At 37.9% G+C, this 20551-nt stretch overlaps 1 protein-coding gene across 3 annotated transcripts in view; it reads right to left on the bottom strand.

Annotated features, from left to right (window-relative positions):
* Nucleotides 1-20551, bottom strand: part of LOC112155957 (serine/threonine-protein phosphatase 2B catalytic subunit alpha isoform) — a 97495-nt gene that overhangs the window by 34588 nt on the left and 42356 nt on the right. For all 3 annotated transcript variants that reach the window (XM_024288044.2, XM_036216565.1, XM_036216566.1), the window contains exon 2: nt 19211-19411. In XM_024288044.2, the coding sequence (XP_024143812.1) occupies nt 19211-19411 (201 nt within the window). The remainder of the gene's footprint in view (nt 1-19210; nt 19412-20551) is intronic.

Raw genomic sequence — 20551 nt, 5'->3', positions numbered from 1 at the left:
ACAGGAGGTACCTGCTGGTTCTGAAACGCCAACGTTCCATAGACTTCTATTGAGAAATAAACAGCTATTACTTAGTCATTCTACAGTATATCTTCCAATTGTGGCCTATCTCTTATTGATGTCGTTTTCCAATAGCCACTGGGTCTAACAGGGTGCAGTAGTAGGCCAGTCGACCCTTCATCCCGAGATTGGAGGTCCGATTCCCACCTTGGCCATGTGTCAAACCGTCTTTGGGCAAGACACTAAATCCCATAACCTGGTGGTTATAGGTTGGTGTCCGGCAGCAGAGCTGCCATCAGTGTGTGAATGGGACTGCGACTGTAAAGCTCTTTGGGGCTTCAAGAAAGGTAGTAAGGCATTAAACAAGTATACGCCATTTACCATTTACCATCGCTACTTCTAATCGCCGGTCTCTAATACTAGCTGGCTCCTTTAAGATCTGCCTATCTTTCCCAGCTTTTACAGATATTTGTGATATTTGTGTTGTGTAGCGATGGCCAAGAAACACTCATTCGAATTTGCATTTAAATTCTATGTGGTGGCATACGGCAAAAAATCATTCAGGTGAGGAATCTGCATGACATATTGAGTTGGATTGTAAACGTATGCAAGAAGGGTGCAGACGGGTGATATTGAGAAGACGATTGCAGAAAAAGAACCCAATAGATTAGCCATCACCATTCTGTCTGTGATGGATAAAAAGTCTGCCCCAACAGACGCATGTCTCTTTTAAGCGCCAGGCCGGCTGCCAATATTTTGAAATAAACACGGGGGCTACTATTGGAAAATATATGGTGTTTGTCAGAACAACCATGATCACTCTGCTACCTTTTTTAATGTTTTTCCTAATCTTTTTTTTTAAATTCTTTTCATGATTTTAATTTTGTGTATGTCGCTTTTAAGTATCGGATCGGGACTCGGTATCGGCAGATATACAAAATCAAATGACTCAGATTCGGATCTGGCCCAAAAAAACCTGATCGGGACACCCCTACTTTTAAGTGGTAGGGGCATGGCCTTCCAACAAGCTCACTACTGGCAAGAGTGGTTGCCATAGAAATCTTGACTCAGACGGCTCGGAACAATCACTCCTTTTTGATGTCATCTGGCGCCAACATGGTGGTGTCCTTATCGCAAAAAAAATGGCAACTGAATTTATGTAATTTGGTCTGAGCCAGAAGTAAGCCATTTTCTGTAGATGACATCACACTCACTCAGTCCAAGTCTCATATACAGTCAATGATGTAAACCAATGACAGAAGAATCTTACCCTAACATGAATTGCTTACAATGGATTATAAAATATTTATTCCTAACATGAATGCTTCCTTTTTACTTCATCACCTCTAACCCACTTTACTGAGGGCAGAACAGTGGCACCTGAGACAAGTCCATTAAAATGTACTGATTTACATAAAAGCCTCGCAATTGTTGTAATTATGAGACAGAACATTTGACAGCTTTACTTCACATAAAACAGACGAGAACAAGTTCCTCCAGCATTTTCTCTGCAGAATGTCAGACTTTACATTCAAACATAAAATATTCATCCAACCCCAGTTCTTTTTTTTCCCCGCCACAGTCTCCTCCGAGTGGTCTTACAAGAAGACCACATGTTGTTGTCCTACGCACCAAGGTTTGTCAGCTCCAAAGAGCCGTCAGCTGTTCCATGCAATGACAAATATAGTTCGTCAAAGCATTTACCAGCAGATAATCACCTCTTCACCTCATATTAGTGCTAAAGTCTGTCGGGCGTGAGAGTAGATCCGCTCTGCTCCCACTGATGTCATCTATAGTCTTTGCTAACAGCGCTGGAGGCAGCCTCTAAATGGCGACAGGGGAGTGTTCCGAGATGAAAACGTCAGACTTGAGCTACAAATGGTTCAGCCTAGGTTGGTTTCACATCGTCCTCTGAGACTCTATCACTCCCTCTGGAGGGACGAAGGGAATTGGAGCCAAATGTGGTTTGTCCTTATTTCTCCAACTCAATCAACCAACCGCCACCAATCTGATCAAAATTTCAGAAAAATGGTCCACTAATAATGGCCTGCAGCAGTCACTGACTGCAAGGACCATATTGTTTTTGCACTAGTAAAAGTGTATTTGCCTTTGAGCAGAAATCTGACTCCTGCCACATGTGTGAAAACTCACCTACATTTGCACAAACCTAGTACCCAGCAAAAATGAATTTTGGGCATACTGAACGACCCTCCCCCCTTTAAGTCAATGATATCATGCCGAGCGAAACGCTAGAAAACGAATGGGCCTAAAATGGCTTATGGAACCAGAAAAAAAATTAAAAATACACAAACGAAACCAAAAACAAATGGTCAGGGATATACAAGAGAACATTTAAAACTATTATGGGATAGCCACTCCACCTACGGCTTGGCAGCAATTTTGTGGCAAAAAGTGAGATTTGGCGATTTTCACGTTTTCACACAAAATAGGAAAATAACACATATCACCATCTTAAGTCTATAACCACCACAGAAGTTTAATAGACCTGTGACCTTGGGAAGAGGCCGCCATCTTGAATAAAAAAGCACTTGGTACCAGCTATAAACAAAAAGTCATCCTAGGGTTTTTCATCAATCATCTTGTAGAGGCACGCGGCAAAGGCAGGTAGTGCCAGATTTTGTCTGATTTCGCTGTAACAACGTTAATTATGTATAGGGGTGAAGAGTTACAATAGTCGAAAAAATGTCCAACACCTGGGGCAGGAGCCGTCCACCCACCAGGAGAGGATAATTACTTTTCTCTGGTTTTACAGTGTAGTAAATATTGTTGTTCCTTCATTTTGGCAACAAGGAGGAATCATTTATTTTCTTTGGAATAATTGTTCCTAATCTGACAAATCCAGGTATCAGAATCTGCTTACCAAAGACTGCATTGTTCTCTGGACAAAAGGGAAAAGCCCAATGGACACTGCGTGGCTTCACTGTGGAAGTGTTGTTGATTGTGTTGTTGATTTTCCAAGAGGCTCTGGCTTAGCTTTTTCTTTTCCATCTCAAGTTTTTAGATCATTGCTTGTCACATCGTTAGTGTCGGTCCTACAATTTTCCATCGTGATTGTCCATTGAATGGTTGTGGTCATTAGCTCAGCAATGTTTTCTCTATTGAGACAGCTGTATTTTTTTTTATTTGCAGAAAAAGTGAAGTGATTGCCTCATAATGAGCTTTCTTGACCAGTATTCCTTGGGGAATGGCTACATTCTGCTTAACTGGGAGTAAAAATGAGTGTTCGAGATGCCCTGAGGTTGTTCCAGCTCTCATCCAATTCAAAACAACGGTGTCATGTTCAATTTCTACTTAGTTGAAAGGATACAGTAACATTCATTACTGCTTACATAACTATTTTTCAACATTAGTTGCTCGTCTGTGTGGCTTTGGGAAGACATAAAGTCAGGTGAAAATCACTTTACCAATCAGATGCTAATTAGTCTACTAAACCTTGATGGGAAATTTAATTGGAGAAAGCAACAACTGCTGCCGTTTGGTGGCTGAAGTCACTTTAAAAACTCAGACGAAGCAACGTTTGGAGACGTGATTTGAATGGCAGATGAAACTGCAGCCACCTGCCAATATTTCTCAGAATACTGTCAAAACATCTGTTGAGACAGATAAAATATTACAACACAAAAACATATGTTGAATACACATCATTGAATCATACATATTTCAAATACATATACAAATATGAAAACATATGTTAAATAACAAGGCAAATCAAGCTACTGCTAGCATTCATGGAATTGGAAATGTGCAAATAGAATATCTGCACATCAGTCTAGATGAAAAGTAAACAGCGTAGTTATGGTTTTCTACTACAATCAACCCTTTAAGACTGGAGATGTCACCAGTGACACCTAAATAACACATGCACATTTAAAAAAAAGAACAAGAATAATATTTCTAAAGACTTTAACAGAAGAAAAAGGCTGTTAATACAAAAGTAAACACCTAGTTAAACCCAAAGAATTAAACGTCCCACTTTGGTAATTGATCTTTGATTATTTTTAATCTATTTTCAAAGCGTTCTCAGTAGTCTTTTAATTATGATCGTGATGTTTTTAGTCAAGATAAAAAAATATGTTGTTTTGTAGGACATAGTTTCTGCAGTTTATTAAAAATTCAACAATTCGGTTGTGAACGATCAGCACCACAAAATGCATTTTTTTATATTTGAGTCAGTGAGACCAAACTTTAGCTTTTGTGAAATAATAGTTCCTTTGTTTCAGAGGCCGGCCGCATTTGATTTAAGTCTTGTTTTAATGCCAGAAACAACAGAAGGAAAGAAGCTGTATGATTCATCAATGTTTTAATCAAACAACTGTATTGTTCTAACTCTCTTTATTTTTAGCTAGCATATACAGTATGTTAAAGGGGCCCTACCAAGAATATTCGACTTTTTGAGGTTTTAAATGCATTTTACTGCTCATTCCTCACTATAAAGGACCCCAAAGCGGTATTTTGATCAGTTTATGCATTTAAGAGCAATATTCTAAAAACCTGCACTGTCTGTCCCTTCCATACCCACGAAAACGAGCGGGTGGAAACGTGCTGACCCAAGATCAATGCCAGCAGCTCCTTCAAGGAAGAATTTGCTCTGACAACTCCGCCCCCAGACTAACACAATACTCAATTTCTCCACGTGGCTAATGATTATCAGTAGAAAAACTTTCATTTTAGATGCAGAATATCGTATATCTTCCAGTTGTGTCCTGTCTTCAATAAATTCCAACTCAAATAGATGTTTGTTACTTTGGGCGAGACGCGCCTTTAAGACCCCCCACCCCACCCTCGGTCCGCACAGCCCTGCGCTTGTGAAGGAGTCTAGCGATGGCCAGGCCTACTAAAGGCAGATATATGGTATGTGCATTCATCTTTAAAGAAGTTTGGATTATTTTTGTGGCAGAAATACAAAGATACTGTCACAAACTCTAGGATGACGTCATAAAATGGACTGGACCAACATGCAGCGGCAGGCGGAGCTTCAGGAATCAAGCCGTTTTACTTCCAGGTATGAAAACACTCACGAAATATAAGTAATATTTCATAAATAATTTGTTTTTTAGTGTTCTAAAGGTAACATATGATCAGATACAGTATAATGATATAGTTCACTCTGAAAGGCTTAAGAAAATCATGGTAGGGCCCCTTTAAACACTTCAAGTTTAAAGCAACGATGGTAAAGATGTGGGTTTTACATCCAGTGCACGCATGATCTAATTACATTGATTGTGTAAACACTACAATTCTGTAAAGTTTTGTCTATCAGCGCAAAGCTGCTTTTTCTTTTCGTTAGACTCAGCTAATTTACTATGATTGTAAAAACAACCAACTACTGTAAAGTGTTGCAAATAGAATTTCGACAATTCAAAAAGAGTTAACAATGGAGCAACTTAAGTCTAGATGCTCTGAAGGACAGAGCTCTGTGATAACCTGACCTGCAGGACTAAGACTATTCACAGTTAGCGTCCACACACACATCTCAATGATTAAAAACAAACCCTGCAAGCTGGTTTATCTCCTACTGCAGAATAAAGAAAATATCCTTATGCAAGAAAACCTCTGAACCCCATCTCCGCTCCAGGTCTTCTACCTCATCTGCTTTAATCTTCTCAGCAGTTTCATACGCCAGCTATTAATAACAGTTGCCAAGCGGCAAAAGCCAGGAGTGAATTTGACCAGAAATTAGCCAATAAAAAGATATGAGGTAAAAAAAAAAGTCTTGTTTGGTTGAAAACTCTTAAAATCTTTCTTTCCACTCATTTTTATTTTGTTTTGTTTCATGAACTGAGATAAACTTTACCCTCTGAGTGTGAACAAATGGAGTTTGAATATAAACTGCCTTTTTGTTAAAAGTATTACATTTTAAAAAGTATATAGACTTTGAAGAAACAAGCACTGACACTTTTTCAACAACATTTAGAAAAAAATCATTATATATATATTTTTAAGCACATCTTGAGTAGATTCAAACCTTATTTATGCCTTTAACAACAAAATTGCAAAAAAACATTAGTAATTTATTAAGTAAGAGATGGATCATGCCTCCACATTGTCCAATAATTTCTGAAAATGGACATTTTAAAGGACACTATCCTGCTTGTCACTTGCAAAAAATAAATATGACATTAATTCTAAGTTCTTTAATTTTGTTCTTTTAGATGTTTAAACAGTTTTCACTAAAAGCGATAATTTGATACAGGTTTGATGCGTCATCATAGTAACAGCTACACAGCCCGCAGCTCGCTCTGGCGCAGCTGGTGTATGAGAACTAACCAGCGGAGGAAAGTCGAAAAAATGCTAAATGTCACGTTCAAGTCATTCAAAGCATCATTTGTCAGGAGTCTGAGCTCTGTCTCCCCCTCTGGTCACCGATGGGGGCCATCTCCAGAGTATCAACATATTACATTTCCCAGTTGCCCCAGCGCACAGGCCCTGAATGCTGCTCAGTTGACACTCATTGACAATAACCCACAGGATACTTAAACACTGCAGGCAGCCTGACTCAGTGCGAAGTATTGTTTGTGTCAATATGCCAACATTACTGAGTGTTTCTATCTGGACCTGGAACTCGCCTGGACCCTGATAACTCTAGTCTCTTCTTTGATGACCTCATGCTTGACCTCTGCCTGTCTGACTCTGATTTAGCTTTGTGGACTTTTAGCTGTGCTTAGTTCCTGTCTGAACTAATAAACCAGTTGTCTACCTGTTTTGTGACATCATTTCAGAGGGAAAGTTAATCTCTTACCGCTTGCTTTTGACCCTCCATTAGCATTTTTTTCTTTCTAAATGTAATGCGAAGGTTGTGAACAATTTCTTAACTTTGAAATTTTTGGTTTAAAACAAACACAACATGAGTTATGACACGTATTTGAGATGCCCCTTGGAATAAATTCTTGGAACTTTGAGTGGAGCCTCATCCGTTTTTTAGACAATATTCACATAGCTTTGATTACGCCTTTGTTTTGTTTGTGGATTTACAAATTTATTTTGCCTCTTTTATGTTTGATCTAAATTATAAAACACAAAACTGTTTGATCCAAGTTTTTGCAGTAAAAATTACTAAATTTACCCCTCTGAATTTTGTTTTTTGACAGTTTGTGAAACTATTGTGTAAATTAATCAAAAATATATATATAAATAAAAAGCTGGGGGTGTAATAAAAAAATGATGATCAACTATTGCCACAAAAGAAGTTTTCAAGGTAAACTATTAGAGGAAACTGTAAAGTGGTAAAAGAAAAAAAGAAAAAAAAAACCTGGGATACCAAGGGTTAAATAACACACTAATAACTAATGAACACTAATAACTTGTGATTTTCAGTAAAGAATGAAGAAAAAAAACAGGATCCAAAGTAATGTAAAGTAGTGATAGCAGTAATAAAAAAAATGTGTTAGTTGTAGCCCGAGTCTTCAATTCATCCTTCTATCCTTATCATTCATTACTGCAGACAATACTCGAGATGCTTTGATGGGTTCCACACAACACTGACCCTGAACGTGCAGCCTGAGTCATGATGAACCATCTCCTGCCATATCATCAAACAAGACCAAGCAACAGATGGCACCGCCCCCACAGCTCCATGAACTCTGTATCATCCACAGAAACTCAAACACAGCCTCCAAAAAAAAAAACTACAAACAACTCAAACCCCTGAGTAAAACTGCGTGTAACCGTGCCTGACTGAATTATGAGGTGGTTTGTTTGGAAGCGTTGTGTCACAGCGAGAAATTTCCTGGTTTTAATGAAGAGAAGAATAGACGGGTTGGATGAAGCCGTCTTACGCAACAGCGTACGGTTCAAGGTCAAATCCTGGCTCCAAAGCAACTTTTCCACTGCTGCAGCTGTCGGTTTTACTGCCCGTTTACACATCCTGGGGTGAAAATCGACCAAAAGTGAAGAGTGCGATGTAAACTCAGGTTCACTTCTTTTAGCTTTTATTTCATGGATTGAAATGTGAAACTTCACAAATGTACAGTTTGGAGGATTTCTCTCATAAGCTGTAGTTGGGAGGTACTAGTCCTAGCGAGACGCGGTCTACAAATAATGTGCAACCACAGGCTAATGTGGCTTTGGTGGCACATTGGCGCGATGTCTAATTAAGTTTTTCATCGCTGGAGCGATCAAAATGGCAACTCCAACAGCTTCTTATCTGAATCAAAGCCCGCTGAGTTCACTAAAGCTGTTAGGAAACTCATTTTCCTTACAAACAAGATAACAATCTGAATTGTTTACTGAAGCACAGTGACATCAGTGATAAGGCCGCCTTCATGGCTGCCATTCTTCGAGCCTGTCAGTAATCGGCCAATTGAGTCATTAACAAAAGGGTGAAGACTTTTAGAGCCACTTTGATTAGTCACAGATTTGATCCTCTTCTTCACCTGCATCAAGGATAAAGAAATAACATAACAACCTTACAAAAGAGAAATTATAACAAATGTCTGACGCAAAGATAACCAATTAGTGGAAGCTGGAGGACAGCGTTGGAGAGCAATTATCTCGATTTATGAGCCTCGCGAGACAGCTCTGAGAATTTGTTCTCCTTGACTGTATTGTAAACCTTCGCTTTAGCATTTGTCTTTTATTAAACCCACATTATGTAAGTGCTCAAATCCGCGGAGGAGACTGGCTTCAAAGAGAAAAGCTCGTTATTTGCCTCAGATTTAAAAAAAATATATCCAGGTTCTCTCCAGCGACTAAAATAAGTTTACAACAAAAGCAGAGATGTTGGGTTCTGAATGAGCCTAAAGTCCCAGGGAAATTCTTATAATATGAGGGAACAGACGGAACAACTCTGTTATTTCATGTTTTATGTGTCAAATAAGAAGTTCTGTCTTTGAACTTTTTGTCAATAAAGATTGGATGGACAACAACAGAGTGACACAGTCATTTTACTATGTGCAGCTACATTATCCATCTGTGTAAACCAGAACTTTCTCTTTGTCCTTTCTTGAAGAACTTAAAGGATTAGAGCCAAAAGGAACCGAACCACGGGAATAAAAGATCAACCTCTACAACATATTTTCTACTGCAACTACATACTTTTAAAAAGCAGCTTAAATCATACTTTAAATTTTGTCCTATATTTTATTTTTGCAGGGTTTTTTTCGAAATCTTTTTAATATCACACAGGATTTGCAATGAAAATCCATGCTTTTATTTTGAAACTCCTCATGCACTGAAAGTAAAATCCTTAGATCACTTTTAATTTATTGCTTTTACATTTAAATATGTAAAATGTGCAGTTCTTGACGCCCCTCTACACACACACACACACAAATCCAACCTTTACTATAATGAACAAGAATACAGAACAACAAAAATTGGACAATATCATCCGACTTTATCCAGTGAAGGCATCGCCATGGAAACATCCCAGTGGTAATAAATCCTTTCAACAGCCGCGGTTGATATCACCAAAGAGAGAAAACAAAAACTTAGGCTGCTGCTGACCTGATAAAAGGCCTGAATGAGCATCACCACGAGCAACAATGCAACACAAATCCCTCTGAAAGCGTGTGTGCTGCTCTGACCCTCAGAGCATTTTCACTCGCATTTGTTTTATGTTTTTACTAAATTATTAAGCTTTTTGTGATGAGCGATATGCTTGAAAACCTCTCTCTTTTCATTAAATGCTTGTCGGTATATTGAGGAGCTGTGAGAAAACACAACTCCACGTAGGATGGCGCGGCGATGCCGACGGCTCAATCAAGACACAATGTTGGCCACGACATCGACGCGAGCATCGCTGGTGGACACAGAAGGACGGGCTCACTCTGCTTTATCACAGAGAACACGCGGTCCACCCATCGTTCAACTCCACTACACCTCCAGGCGTGCTTTGCCTCCCTTCCTCTTGTCACACATCACAGAAAAACGAGGTGAGAACCAAAGCCCACATAAGAAGAGCAGGTGGGAGTACATTATCTGGAGTGAGAAACAATTGGTTCTGGCCATCTCCGGCTTGTGAGCTAAAGTGATCCCCCTGAGTAGCAGCATATTGAGTGGGCTGTGGGCATTACACAACCTGGTTCCAGAACCTACACAGGGCCAGAACAAAGGCGAGCTCATTGAGTGAGTGAAATCCACTGTGCTGCAGACTGTCCTGTTTTTTTTTATTTGATTGACAGTCGCTCACAACTATGAGCCTTGGTTTTATGAGGGTTCTTTGGCCTCCTATGGTGTCTGCTCCACATGTCTACGTGCTGGATAGCACTGAGGAAGCTAGAATTGAAGAGCAGCTGCAACAAAAAGTTGGAACTTTGCCTGATGGATCTGCAAACAGAACATTTTTGTTTGACTGAAGCATCAAATACTAAGTTAACAGATGAAAAAAGTGGTTATAAGTCTTATTTCTCTAGACAAAATGAGGTGTGTGAAGGATAAATGGATGCATGTCAATTTCATGCATCCTTTTATCCAAAAGCTTGAAATGTATAAATATAATGCTGGAAAATGTTAATTATATTATAAGACCATACAAATCTTTGGTTTCATAAAAAAAAAAAAAAAAAACTTTATTTCTGTAATTCTTGATAGAAAATCACGTTAGCATCAAATTAAAAACTTTTTTTGACCTCACTGTTTAATACAAATTTATTGATTTGAACGTTTTTAGCTATTTTTTTAAAAACAATTTAACACCATAGCTGTCCCTAAAGACAACAAAATAGTTCTTCGATATACTGTAACGCTAATCATTTGCATAATTAACCAAATTCCAACAAATTCCGAAAGCTGAGACAAGTTACTTTGCACTGATACACAACATGTTACAATAATAAAGTGTTTTTTTCCCACCTGTCAAAATACGTTTGAATTACGTTAATTGGAGATACGGCTAAAGAGTTACGATCGTTTAAAGAGCGTCAACTCTGATGTAAAACAGTTAATAAATTAACCAAATAGATCATTTCTTTCCTTTATACAGTTTGTGTAAATACCTCAAGATAAAAAGAAAAAAAACAAAAAACAAAGGCATGCAGTATCAACAGACACTCATTTGGGGGCAGTGTTGGTCTCTAACAAGCTCCTAACAAGTAGAAAAAACTTTAAAAAAGAAGAGTCTTCACGCTATATTCTATTGAAGAACATCTTTATCACTTCATTACATCTCAATCACTGAAAATTCATTTCAAAACTTTTCTATAAAATAAAAAAGAAAATTACTTTTATAAATATAACTTATTAAAGGGTACTACACCAGGACAGTTGCAGGCTGTGTGCCAAAATATCGATATTGGGATATATCGCGATATTTAGTCTTGCGATTGATTCTCGATGGATGCTCACCAAGTATCGACCTTTCATCTTTGTTTGAAGAGGCTGTAAAACGTTATATTCATCATCTTTTGGCGAGACGTTCCTTTGGAGGTAGATAGGGGATAAGCATAGGGAGACTGGCTATCGCAGGCACTGATGTGCCTGGCAGCTACTTGAATTATTTAATTTTTGTTCTGTTGTTCACAACAATTTTGCACTAAGTAGTGGCACTGCTGTTCATATTTATTACTGTCAACACTGAATTTTACAGATAATTACAATTCAATTGGTGTCAATGCTACTGACCAGTGTCTGAGTAGTAAAATGAGGCTAGCATCAAAGCTAAAAAAGGCTAATGTATTAAGCTAACAATCCTGAGTGACGTGTTCATTGCAAATCCATCACCAGGATGGACTTCTCTGGATTCAATACTAATTGCCCTAAAACCCCAGTGGTCTAACTTCCAAGTCCACTGGAAAGTAGTGCAAGCCAGTAGATTTTTGATGACACATACAAGCCATGCTAAAGCTAACACAGTAACCACAGACCGTTACATAATCAAAAAAGGGCTAGGGTTTCATACTGGAGCTGCAGACCATGATGACGTGAACTTCTGAAACGTGGGACGTAGATCAGTTGACCTATCACAAAATTCAACTGTAACCCCTCATTTCAACCTATAGGGGGCAGAATAAAAATGGCTTTTAACTGTAATTTGAGGAATTAAACCAGTTTATTTTACATTGTCAAAAAATGTAAATAAAAATGTGGCAACGATCAACAGATAGCACTTTTAAAGCTCCATTTATAGGAGTCAACAGCCAAAAAAAGTCTTAAGTGTTTGGTTACCCTTTTTAGAAAAGTGTCTTTATGTCTGTGGTATCAATTTTAGCATTTTTTGGTTTTTAAAGTATAATATTTTTTAAGCTGAAACCTAGAAAACATCTTATCCTAGTTTCCCTGACCATATGTTTGTAACAACAAGCAGATGGTCGATCAGCAGTAGTTTATTTGACATTTGGAAGAAGTATTTTTAATACTGAAGCAGGTGAAACACCATCTAAATTTGTATTCCAGGTGATTACAATGGAAACAAAGTCTTTACATTAACATTCTGCTATACATCAAATTATACTAGTATTTTTACTACATATTTCGAAACAAACTATTCAATAAAACAAAATTTCAAGTTATTTCAATGGAAAAAGCACAAAGAGCATAACCGTAGGAAACTACAAGCCTAATTTGCCCTTGTGACGCCTCTTTGGAGCTGTTCCGTCCACATGCACACGTGCATTTCACATTTGAAGGCTGAAGAAGAGATTTAACAGCTTTGAAAGGCTGCAAAGAGCAAACACACTCTAACTTATACTCATAAAGCTGCCATCTTCATCTCTGTCTAGCAGGAGTACAAAGAAAACACAAAGGTCTTCATTTATTTTTTAAATATATGACATTTTCAGGAAGAAAACACATGATCGGTTATGAAACAATAATGGCTCGGACAACTTGGAGGAACTTCAGCTCCTCCTCGTAAATGTTGTCTCAACATCTAATAAAAGAGCATTTTACTAGAAAAATATGTTTTCCTGTGTTTGGACACAACCTTCGCAGTGGAGCCGCAGAGGAGTGCGAGAGCTGGCTGTTGCCTGGCGATACGCTGACGGAAGCTTTAACGATAAATTAAGAGGAAGTTGAGTGAAAGCCATGAGAGCCGCTTCCTTCGTTTCACCAGCATCATCCTAAAAACTTCCATCGGTTTTCTGGACCCCTTTAAGAAGAAAACAAAATCCAAACCCTTGCTTGGGTTGAGAAACTGAATCAATTTGGGGTTTTTGACAGACCTGTGTCCTCAGAAAAGGCCTTTAATTCCACATGCTTTGGATAAAAGCGACCAAACTTAAATGTCAGACGCAAGAGAACAATAGACAGAGCATTTTGTCGGACTGTCCAGGAGAGGGAAACGCAGCAGGAGAATGATCACGCGCCACAGAGAGGTCCTTGTTGAAAAAGACTGGTGAGTGGGAGAGGGGTTGAGACAGGGGTGTTGAGTGGGAGGGAAAGAAGTGCTTTATTGCCGCACTCGTACACACAAGTGGGTGAACGGGAACGCACGCCCTGCTCCTCACGCCAAACAGAGGCTGTCCGATGGCCTCAAATGCAGCACAACAAAGGAGGCGGAGCTCACTGCTTGAACGAGCAGCGTCTCCTTCTCACTATCTGAGGCAGTCTGACCACAACGGAAGGCCGAAACAAATCCTGATTGCAAACGACTTCAACTGTTGTTTTCTCGAAACCTTTATCCCATCTTTCATTTTTAAACCCAGTCATTACATTACTTGATTAATTCCTATCAAAGCTGAAAATCATTAAATGAAAGATAATAACTTTAAGAAGAGTCAAAACTCCTTTTAGCCTGTGTGCTTACTTCAACTTAAGCATCCCAAATGATAGCATTTAGGGCAGAAGGTGATAAGTTTGTGAGATTTCTGCAGAGGTCTGAGGCAGCTTACAAGCCGTGAGGATGGGTTTTGGCCAGGACTGTCTCGTTGAGGGTTGGGATGATGATGGGTTGCCATAGATCCCTTGAGTAGGTTCTGATTGCGCTAACATCAAAGAGGGCTCATCAGAAAGTCTAATCGAGAAGCAGCGCACTTGACCAGTAAGAGACAATAGATGCTCTGAACATATGCATATGCATCGTGTTCCCTCGCAGGCAGACATGAATGTTATCAACTTTAGATGCTAAGTGCTGAGATTGAATATTTAACACCAGTAAAACATTTAAAAATGCATTTCAGAGACATTATATTTCAGTGGAAATGTGAAGTGAAAGCCATTTTTTTTAAATAAACGGCTTTGAAAATCACATATGAGAGATAAAAACATTGTATGAGTGCTAAATGAAGTAGCAAAAAAAGCCTTTTTATTCTCAATGTTGGTTAAAATTGTGTTTGAAAATGAGATACTTATAAGTCTCATTTTGCAAGTCCAAATCAACTCTCCGTGTGGCTTTAGTTTTAAGTAAAGACTCAAGTTTTTTTCAACTCTCAAGTCTTCAGGTGTAATTTGATGCTGAGTTTTACATTTTTAGCTGTTATTTAGAGTCAAGTCTTAAGTCTTTTCTGTAATTTGACGTCAAGTTTCAAGTTTTTGACTGAAATTTGATATCATGTCTCAATTCTTTCGCTGTGATTTGATGTCAAGTGATGGAGGTTACACGCATGAAGGCCACACTGCAAAACACGTAGAAGTTGGAAAAAAAAACAGTACTTTGATACAGATAATAGATGGCATTGTTAGGAAAATTTCATATCAAAGAAAACGATCAATTTTCAAAGAAAGCTATCAATTTGTCAATCCTTTCCGTGTCCGGGCCGGTTGAGGTTTCCTGGTTGAGAAATATGTTTTAGTCATAAAACGTCATCCAGTTTTTGTAATTTGATATCAGCTCTCAAGTCTTTCGCTGTATTTTAATCTCAAGTCTTTCTGTGTGATTTAAGGTCAAGTCTCAAGTTTTTGCCTGTAATATGATGTCAAATCTCGAGCCTTTGCCATTTGAAATCTGGTCTCAATTCTTTCGCTATAATTTGATGTCAATTCATCAAGTCTATCACAGTATTTTGAGGTCAAGTTTAAATTCTTTCGTTGTTATTTAAGATCAAGTCTAAAGCCTTTGCTGGATTTTGAGATCAAATCTCAAGTCTTTTGTTGTACTTTGATGTCAAATCTTAAGTCTTTCGCTGGATTTGAGGTCAAGTCTAAATTTTTCCGCAGTGATTTAAGGTCAAGTCTCAAGTCTTTGCCTGTAATATGATGTCAAATCTTGAGTTTTTGCAATTTGAAATCAGGTCTCAAGTCTTCGATGTCTATACTTTGATGTCAGGTCTCAATTCTTCTGATATATTTTGAGGTCAAGTCTTCAAGTCTTTCACTATAACTTGATGCCAAGTCTCGAGTCTTTCACTATAATTTGATGTCAAGTCTCAAGTCTTTCGTTGTATTTAAAAGTCAAGTCTCAACTCTTTCACTGTATTTTGATGTCAAGTCTTCAAGTCTTTCACTATAATTTGATGTCAAGTCTCAAGTCTTTTGTTGTATTTAAGAGTCAAGTCTCAACTTTTTCGCTGTATTTTGATGTCAAGTCTTCAAGTCTTTCACAATAATTTGATGTCAAGTCTCAAGTCTTTGCCTGTAATACGATGTCAAATCTTGAGTCTTCACAGTTTGAAATCAGGTCTCAAGTCTGTCGCTATAATTGGTTGTCAATTCTCAAGTCTTTTGCTCTATTTAGAGTCAAGTCTCAATTCTTTCGCCGTGATTTAAGGTCAAGTCTCAAGTTTTTTTCTGTATTTTGAGGTCAAGTCTCAATTTTTTGCTGTGATTCAAGGTCAAGTCTAAAGTCTTTGCCTGTAATAGGATATCAAATCTTGAGTCTTTGCAATTTGAAATCAGGTCTCAAGTCTTTCGCTTTACTTCAATGTCAAGTCTCAAGTCTTACGCTGTATTTAAAGGTAAAGTCTCACGTCTCTTGCTGTATTTTGAGGTCAAGTCTTCAAGTCTTTCGGTATAATTTGATGTCAAGTCTCAAGTCTTTTTAATTTAATTCTTGAATCCTTAGCTGTCATTTAAAACCATGTATATAGCTTTAATTTAAGACCAAGTCACACGTCCTTGACTCGAATTTCAAGTCAAGTTTAAAGTGCTCTCCTAATATTTAGAGTCAAGTCTCATGCCTACAGCTCCGATTTGAAGTAAAGTTTATATATTTGACCATAAATTGAATTTAAGTCTAGGTCATTTGCTGTAATTTCAAGTCTCATGTCTTTGACTATAATTTGGATTGGCAGTTTGTGTTTCTACATTTTAATGCAATCCCTGCCAGTATGAAAAGATTATGGAACAAAGTCAAGGCAATAAAAGTTCTTGGAATCTTATTTAAAACTTTTTTTAAATTATTTTTTAAGGTTTGAATTTGAAAAAAATTATGTCTTTCAGATTTTTTTTTAGCCTAAAGAAATATGTTTTGGTCATAAAACTAAATACAAACTGTGTTGTTATGTTCCGTTATGTGTTTTCTGTTAAAAAGAAACGTTGATGCCATGGCAAATGGCTGTGAATATGGATGAGAGTGGTTTTAAGAAGACATGACTTTTCGGGAAGATGACTCAGCCGGCAGGCTAACAGAGCTCATCGGGAAGGTCTGTGTGGGAATGCGTCACAGAATTTTCCAATGATTCAAAGCCGAGTTTTGCTGGAAAACCTGATGCCCTTTTCTCCCTTTCTTTGTTTAATGTCAACACTTTTTTTTAATGTCAAACATTATTAACCATTATAAACCAAAAATTGTCATTCAACCTTTTGCGTCTAAAAGTGCTGCATTGAAAAAAAGGGGGGGGGGGGGAATGAATATTTTTTCTAAAAATGTTTTAAAAGTTCAAGTGTTTTTCATGGCCTCCTGCAAACCTGTCTGCAAAACATTGCTTTGACGGACAGCGACTTTTGACACTGACCAGTGCAAGCTAAATCAACAGATTAATTCCTGTTTGAAGCTGGTTTAAAAGCATAAAATCTGAACCCAGGTTAATTCACCACTAGGGGGGCTTAATATACAAACAGCATTCTCCATTTAATGCAAATTTAAAACAGCACAATGAAAAAAATCAAATAAGACACATTTCTTTTAGTACAGACGTTTTTTAGACTGACACTAGACTATTGAATCATTATCTATAGGAAGGCCTTAACTGGAGTCCGGTAGCAACCAGAAAGGTAGAAATACCATCTTTAAATTGTTTTCTAAACGAAAACAATAAGTGATGAAACCATAAGGTATATTTATATAAGAAAAGATAGGCAAACAGTCCAGAGTAAACCTTGAACTTTTATCTTTAAGTTTTTACGTCCAGGCTTGGGCTTTTCGTACAAAACCAGCGATCATTGCTTGCGCACTGGAAGTTCTTTTTCAATGCTAAATCGTGAAAACGCTGACCAATCAGGAACTTGGACTTGGTAGTGACGTGTGGGTAGCATCCATTTCAAAACACGGAAATTCCAACCACTGTGAACATGATCACGGAAGTGACGATAATAATTGCTCAATTATAGGACACCAAGTCGTATATATATATCAGAACAGAGCAGTGAAAGACAAAGATATGCAGGATTTGCAGCACTTTATCTTTTTGCACTGGGCCTCTACCAATTGTAGGTGGTGGACATGTGGTAATGAACTGTAAAAAAACAAAAGAAGAAGAACTTTCTCCCTGCAGCTACCTTCTTGTCCGAAGTGGGAACACGACTGGCTGAATGCACTTTCACAAAACAACGTGAACTTAGCTACAGAGATATGTCCATCAGTCAGACTTTATTAACTATGTTTAGAGTAACGTTAGTACTTGTTTGCAACTGGCTACATGTTAGTCACATTGGAAGCTTTAGCTAGGTTAGAGAAATCACAATACCATTAACTCCCAACCTTAAGGCTGGGTGCCACCATTATTATCCAGAATAAACTAGATTCACAACTTTTTTTTTTTTTTTATTCCTTCAATTCATTCTATTTGACTGAATTTATTTTTACTTTTGCACATAGTTTTACACATTTAAATATCTGCTTTCAATCCTTTTGTTATGTTTTTTTCAAAAGCTTTCTATCCTCTCCCGCCATGTTCGTTTCCAACCGAAAACTTGGAGTCTTTAGGCAAGAGAAGGGTAACATCCCTGGAAAAGAATTTATGTGGATTTTTTTTTACTCGACTTTGATCGATTCAGATTGATTAATCGATTCTTTAAACCTTGCCTGACCCAACCTTATTTGCAACATATAGAAAACAGCTTAAAACGCTTAAACAAACAAAGCTGTGATACACTAACTCCCAGTTAGGGGTGTGCCAAAGTATCGATATTGCGATATATCGCGATATTTAGCCCTGCGATTGATTCTTGATGGGTTCTCACCAAGTATCAATCTTTTATTTTTGTTTGAAAAGGATGTAAAACATTACATTCGTCATCCTTGAGTGACTGAATTTTATAAATAATTCCAATTCAGTCGGTGCCAATGCTTGTCAAATACATAGTACTACTATTTGCACAAAAGTGTCAATTATTTTTGCACAAAATGAGGCACAAGTTGTTTATTATGATTGTGTTCAAGCTAAAAAATAAAAGGGGACATATTTTCTTAAAAAATATGTGTTCTTCGATATGTGAGTTATAAGGGAAAACTTTTTTTTTTTTACCAATTCTTGCAGTATCGCAATATCATGGATATCGTGAGCCACGTATCACGTATCACTTGAGGTACCCCCTGATTTCTAGTGATTCTCAGCCCTACTTCCAGCCTTGTTAGTAAAATGCAAAAGTAAAACACAGTCCAACATGTGGTATCGTATTCATAATTCACAGTAACACTCAAACTTGTCCAGAACTCATTAAAACACAGACTGACATTTTGACAGAGTGCCGTATACTTCTCAAAATGGCTTAAACATCAGTAAGCACAAGCAGAATGAACCTATATATAAAGGTACTCTGGGCACAGTGAGGCTTTTTGGGGAAAAAAAAATAAGTGCACCTCATGGTGCACAAAATATGGTAATTATTCAACTTGATGCTTCTTTTTGAACAGTTCTTAATAACTAAAGACAGACTGGTTTGGAAATAGTGTTTTAAAAAATGATCAAATCTTCACCTTTGGGGGAATAATGCATTCTAATGGACTGATAACAAGCTGTAGAAGAAAAAAAGCCTTTAATGGAAAATAAAAGCACAGAAGGGCACACAATAGTGCACCCTAAAGTCTCTGTGGAGGAACTAAACAGTGAGACCCATGACACACAGACCATTTGTTTTAATAAGTCATGTCAAGATTTCCTCCTGACATCAGAAACAAAGCTGTATAGACTTTCTTTTGAGTGTGTTGTTTTCTGACCTGTCACAGGGGCCTCGATGTCCAGCAGATTCTTTTCTGAACGCAGGATTGCGGCTCCTTCTCCTATGAGCCTGAGGGCCACAGATTCCTCCACCCGGCCCTCCTTGGTGAGGTGAGCTTTCAGCACGTCCACTTTGGGCTTCCCATCGCTGTCAAACACCTCTTTAGCCGTCAACCGGTGGCTGGGGGGGAAGGGGACAGCTGGAGAGGATAAAAAAAAAAAAAACAACTAAATAAGAAAAGCTAAATTTGATCGTTATCCCTACATGACTTTTTCATCGACAAATGACATAACAGGACGCACGGCTCAATCTGCATTGCTGAGAAAACGCATTTGAGCTGTTTAATTAAGGTTCTTTGCACTTTCCAGGGGGTCGCCCCCCCTGCAGGACAGGGAGTTCACTCCCATGCTTTCAGCCCACCCTCTGTGACAATTTACCAGATTGCTGCTGTGATCTGTGACTCATTTCATTCTCAATATTCAGAGCTGAACCGCACACTTTCAGCTGGCGAATGACAACATACCAAAAAGCCTTTTACTTTCCTGAAACTGTCAGGATAATAAGTAAAAAAACATTCTTGTATTAAAAAAAAAAATCCCTGTTCTATGTGTTGAAACAGCATAACACAGACATTACTCTCAGTCTGACACACATTTACTTATTTTTCAGTGGCAGTTGCTTTGAAGAGTTAATTTGCATTTATTCATGAACGCACTGAAACTATTGTGGAAATTAGAATAACCAAGTCTGCAGCAAACCTGTCACTGTGAGTAATAAGTGGCTGGGAGGAACGGCTTTCCGCATCTATTCAGTGAACAAGAGCAGGTTTTTCCTTAAGACAGCTGATGCATTGAAACGGCTGTTTGCGGGCGTCCTAATTTAAAGCTGAGTGCTCTCTAATCTAATTACTGCATGACGAATTGGATTACTCTTCTGTTTTTTTGCATTTGGTGCAAAAAATAAAAAATAAATAAAATAAAAACAAATGAATCACAAGGAGCTTCCAGACAGAGCAAAATTAACATGAACCCTAAAAAAGTACAATTGCTCCAAGAAAATGTTTAAACTTTTACTTTTATTTAAAAGTAAACGTCACAGACCCAATCCGATCATCTTCTGATTGATTTTAAAATAGTTCCTAGTTTTATTTTAATTATGGTTATGCCGTTTTAGCCAAAATAAAAAATAAAAAACTGTCGTTTTTTAGGACATAGTTTCTGCAGAACGGCAGGAGTTGATTAGAAATGCACTTCTGAATAATGGGCGGGACCATTGAGTAAGCCCGTCCCCTTCCCAGCACCCATAACTGAGAGCTCTCTGTTCACATATTCTTCTCTCG

The sequence above is a fragment of the Oryzias melastigma genome, linkage group LG18, assembly GCF_002922805.2.
Source record: "Oryzias melastigma strain HK-1 linkage group LG18, ASM292280v2, whole genome shotgun sequence".
NCBI lineage: Eukaryota > Metazoa > Chordata > Actinopteri > Beloniformes > Adrianichthyidae > Oryzias > Oryzias melastigma.
The sequence above is the reverse complement of the archived record's forward strand: the minus strand, read 5'-3'. Positions and strand labels throughout refer to the sequence as shown.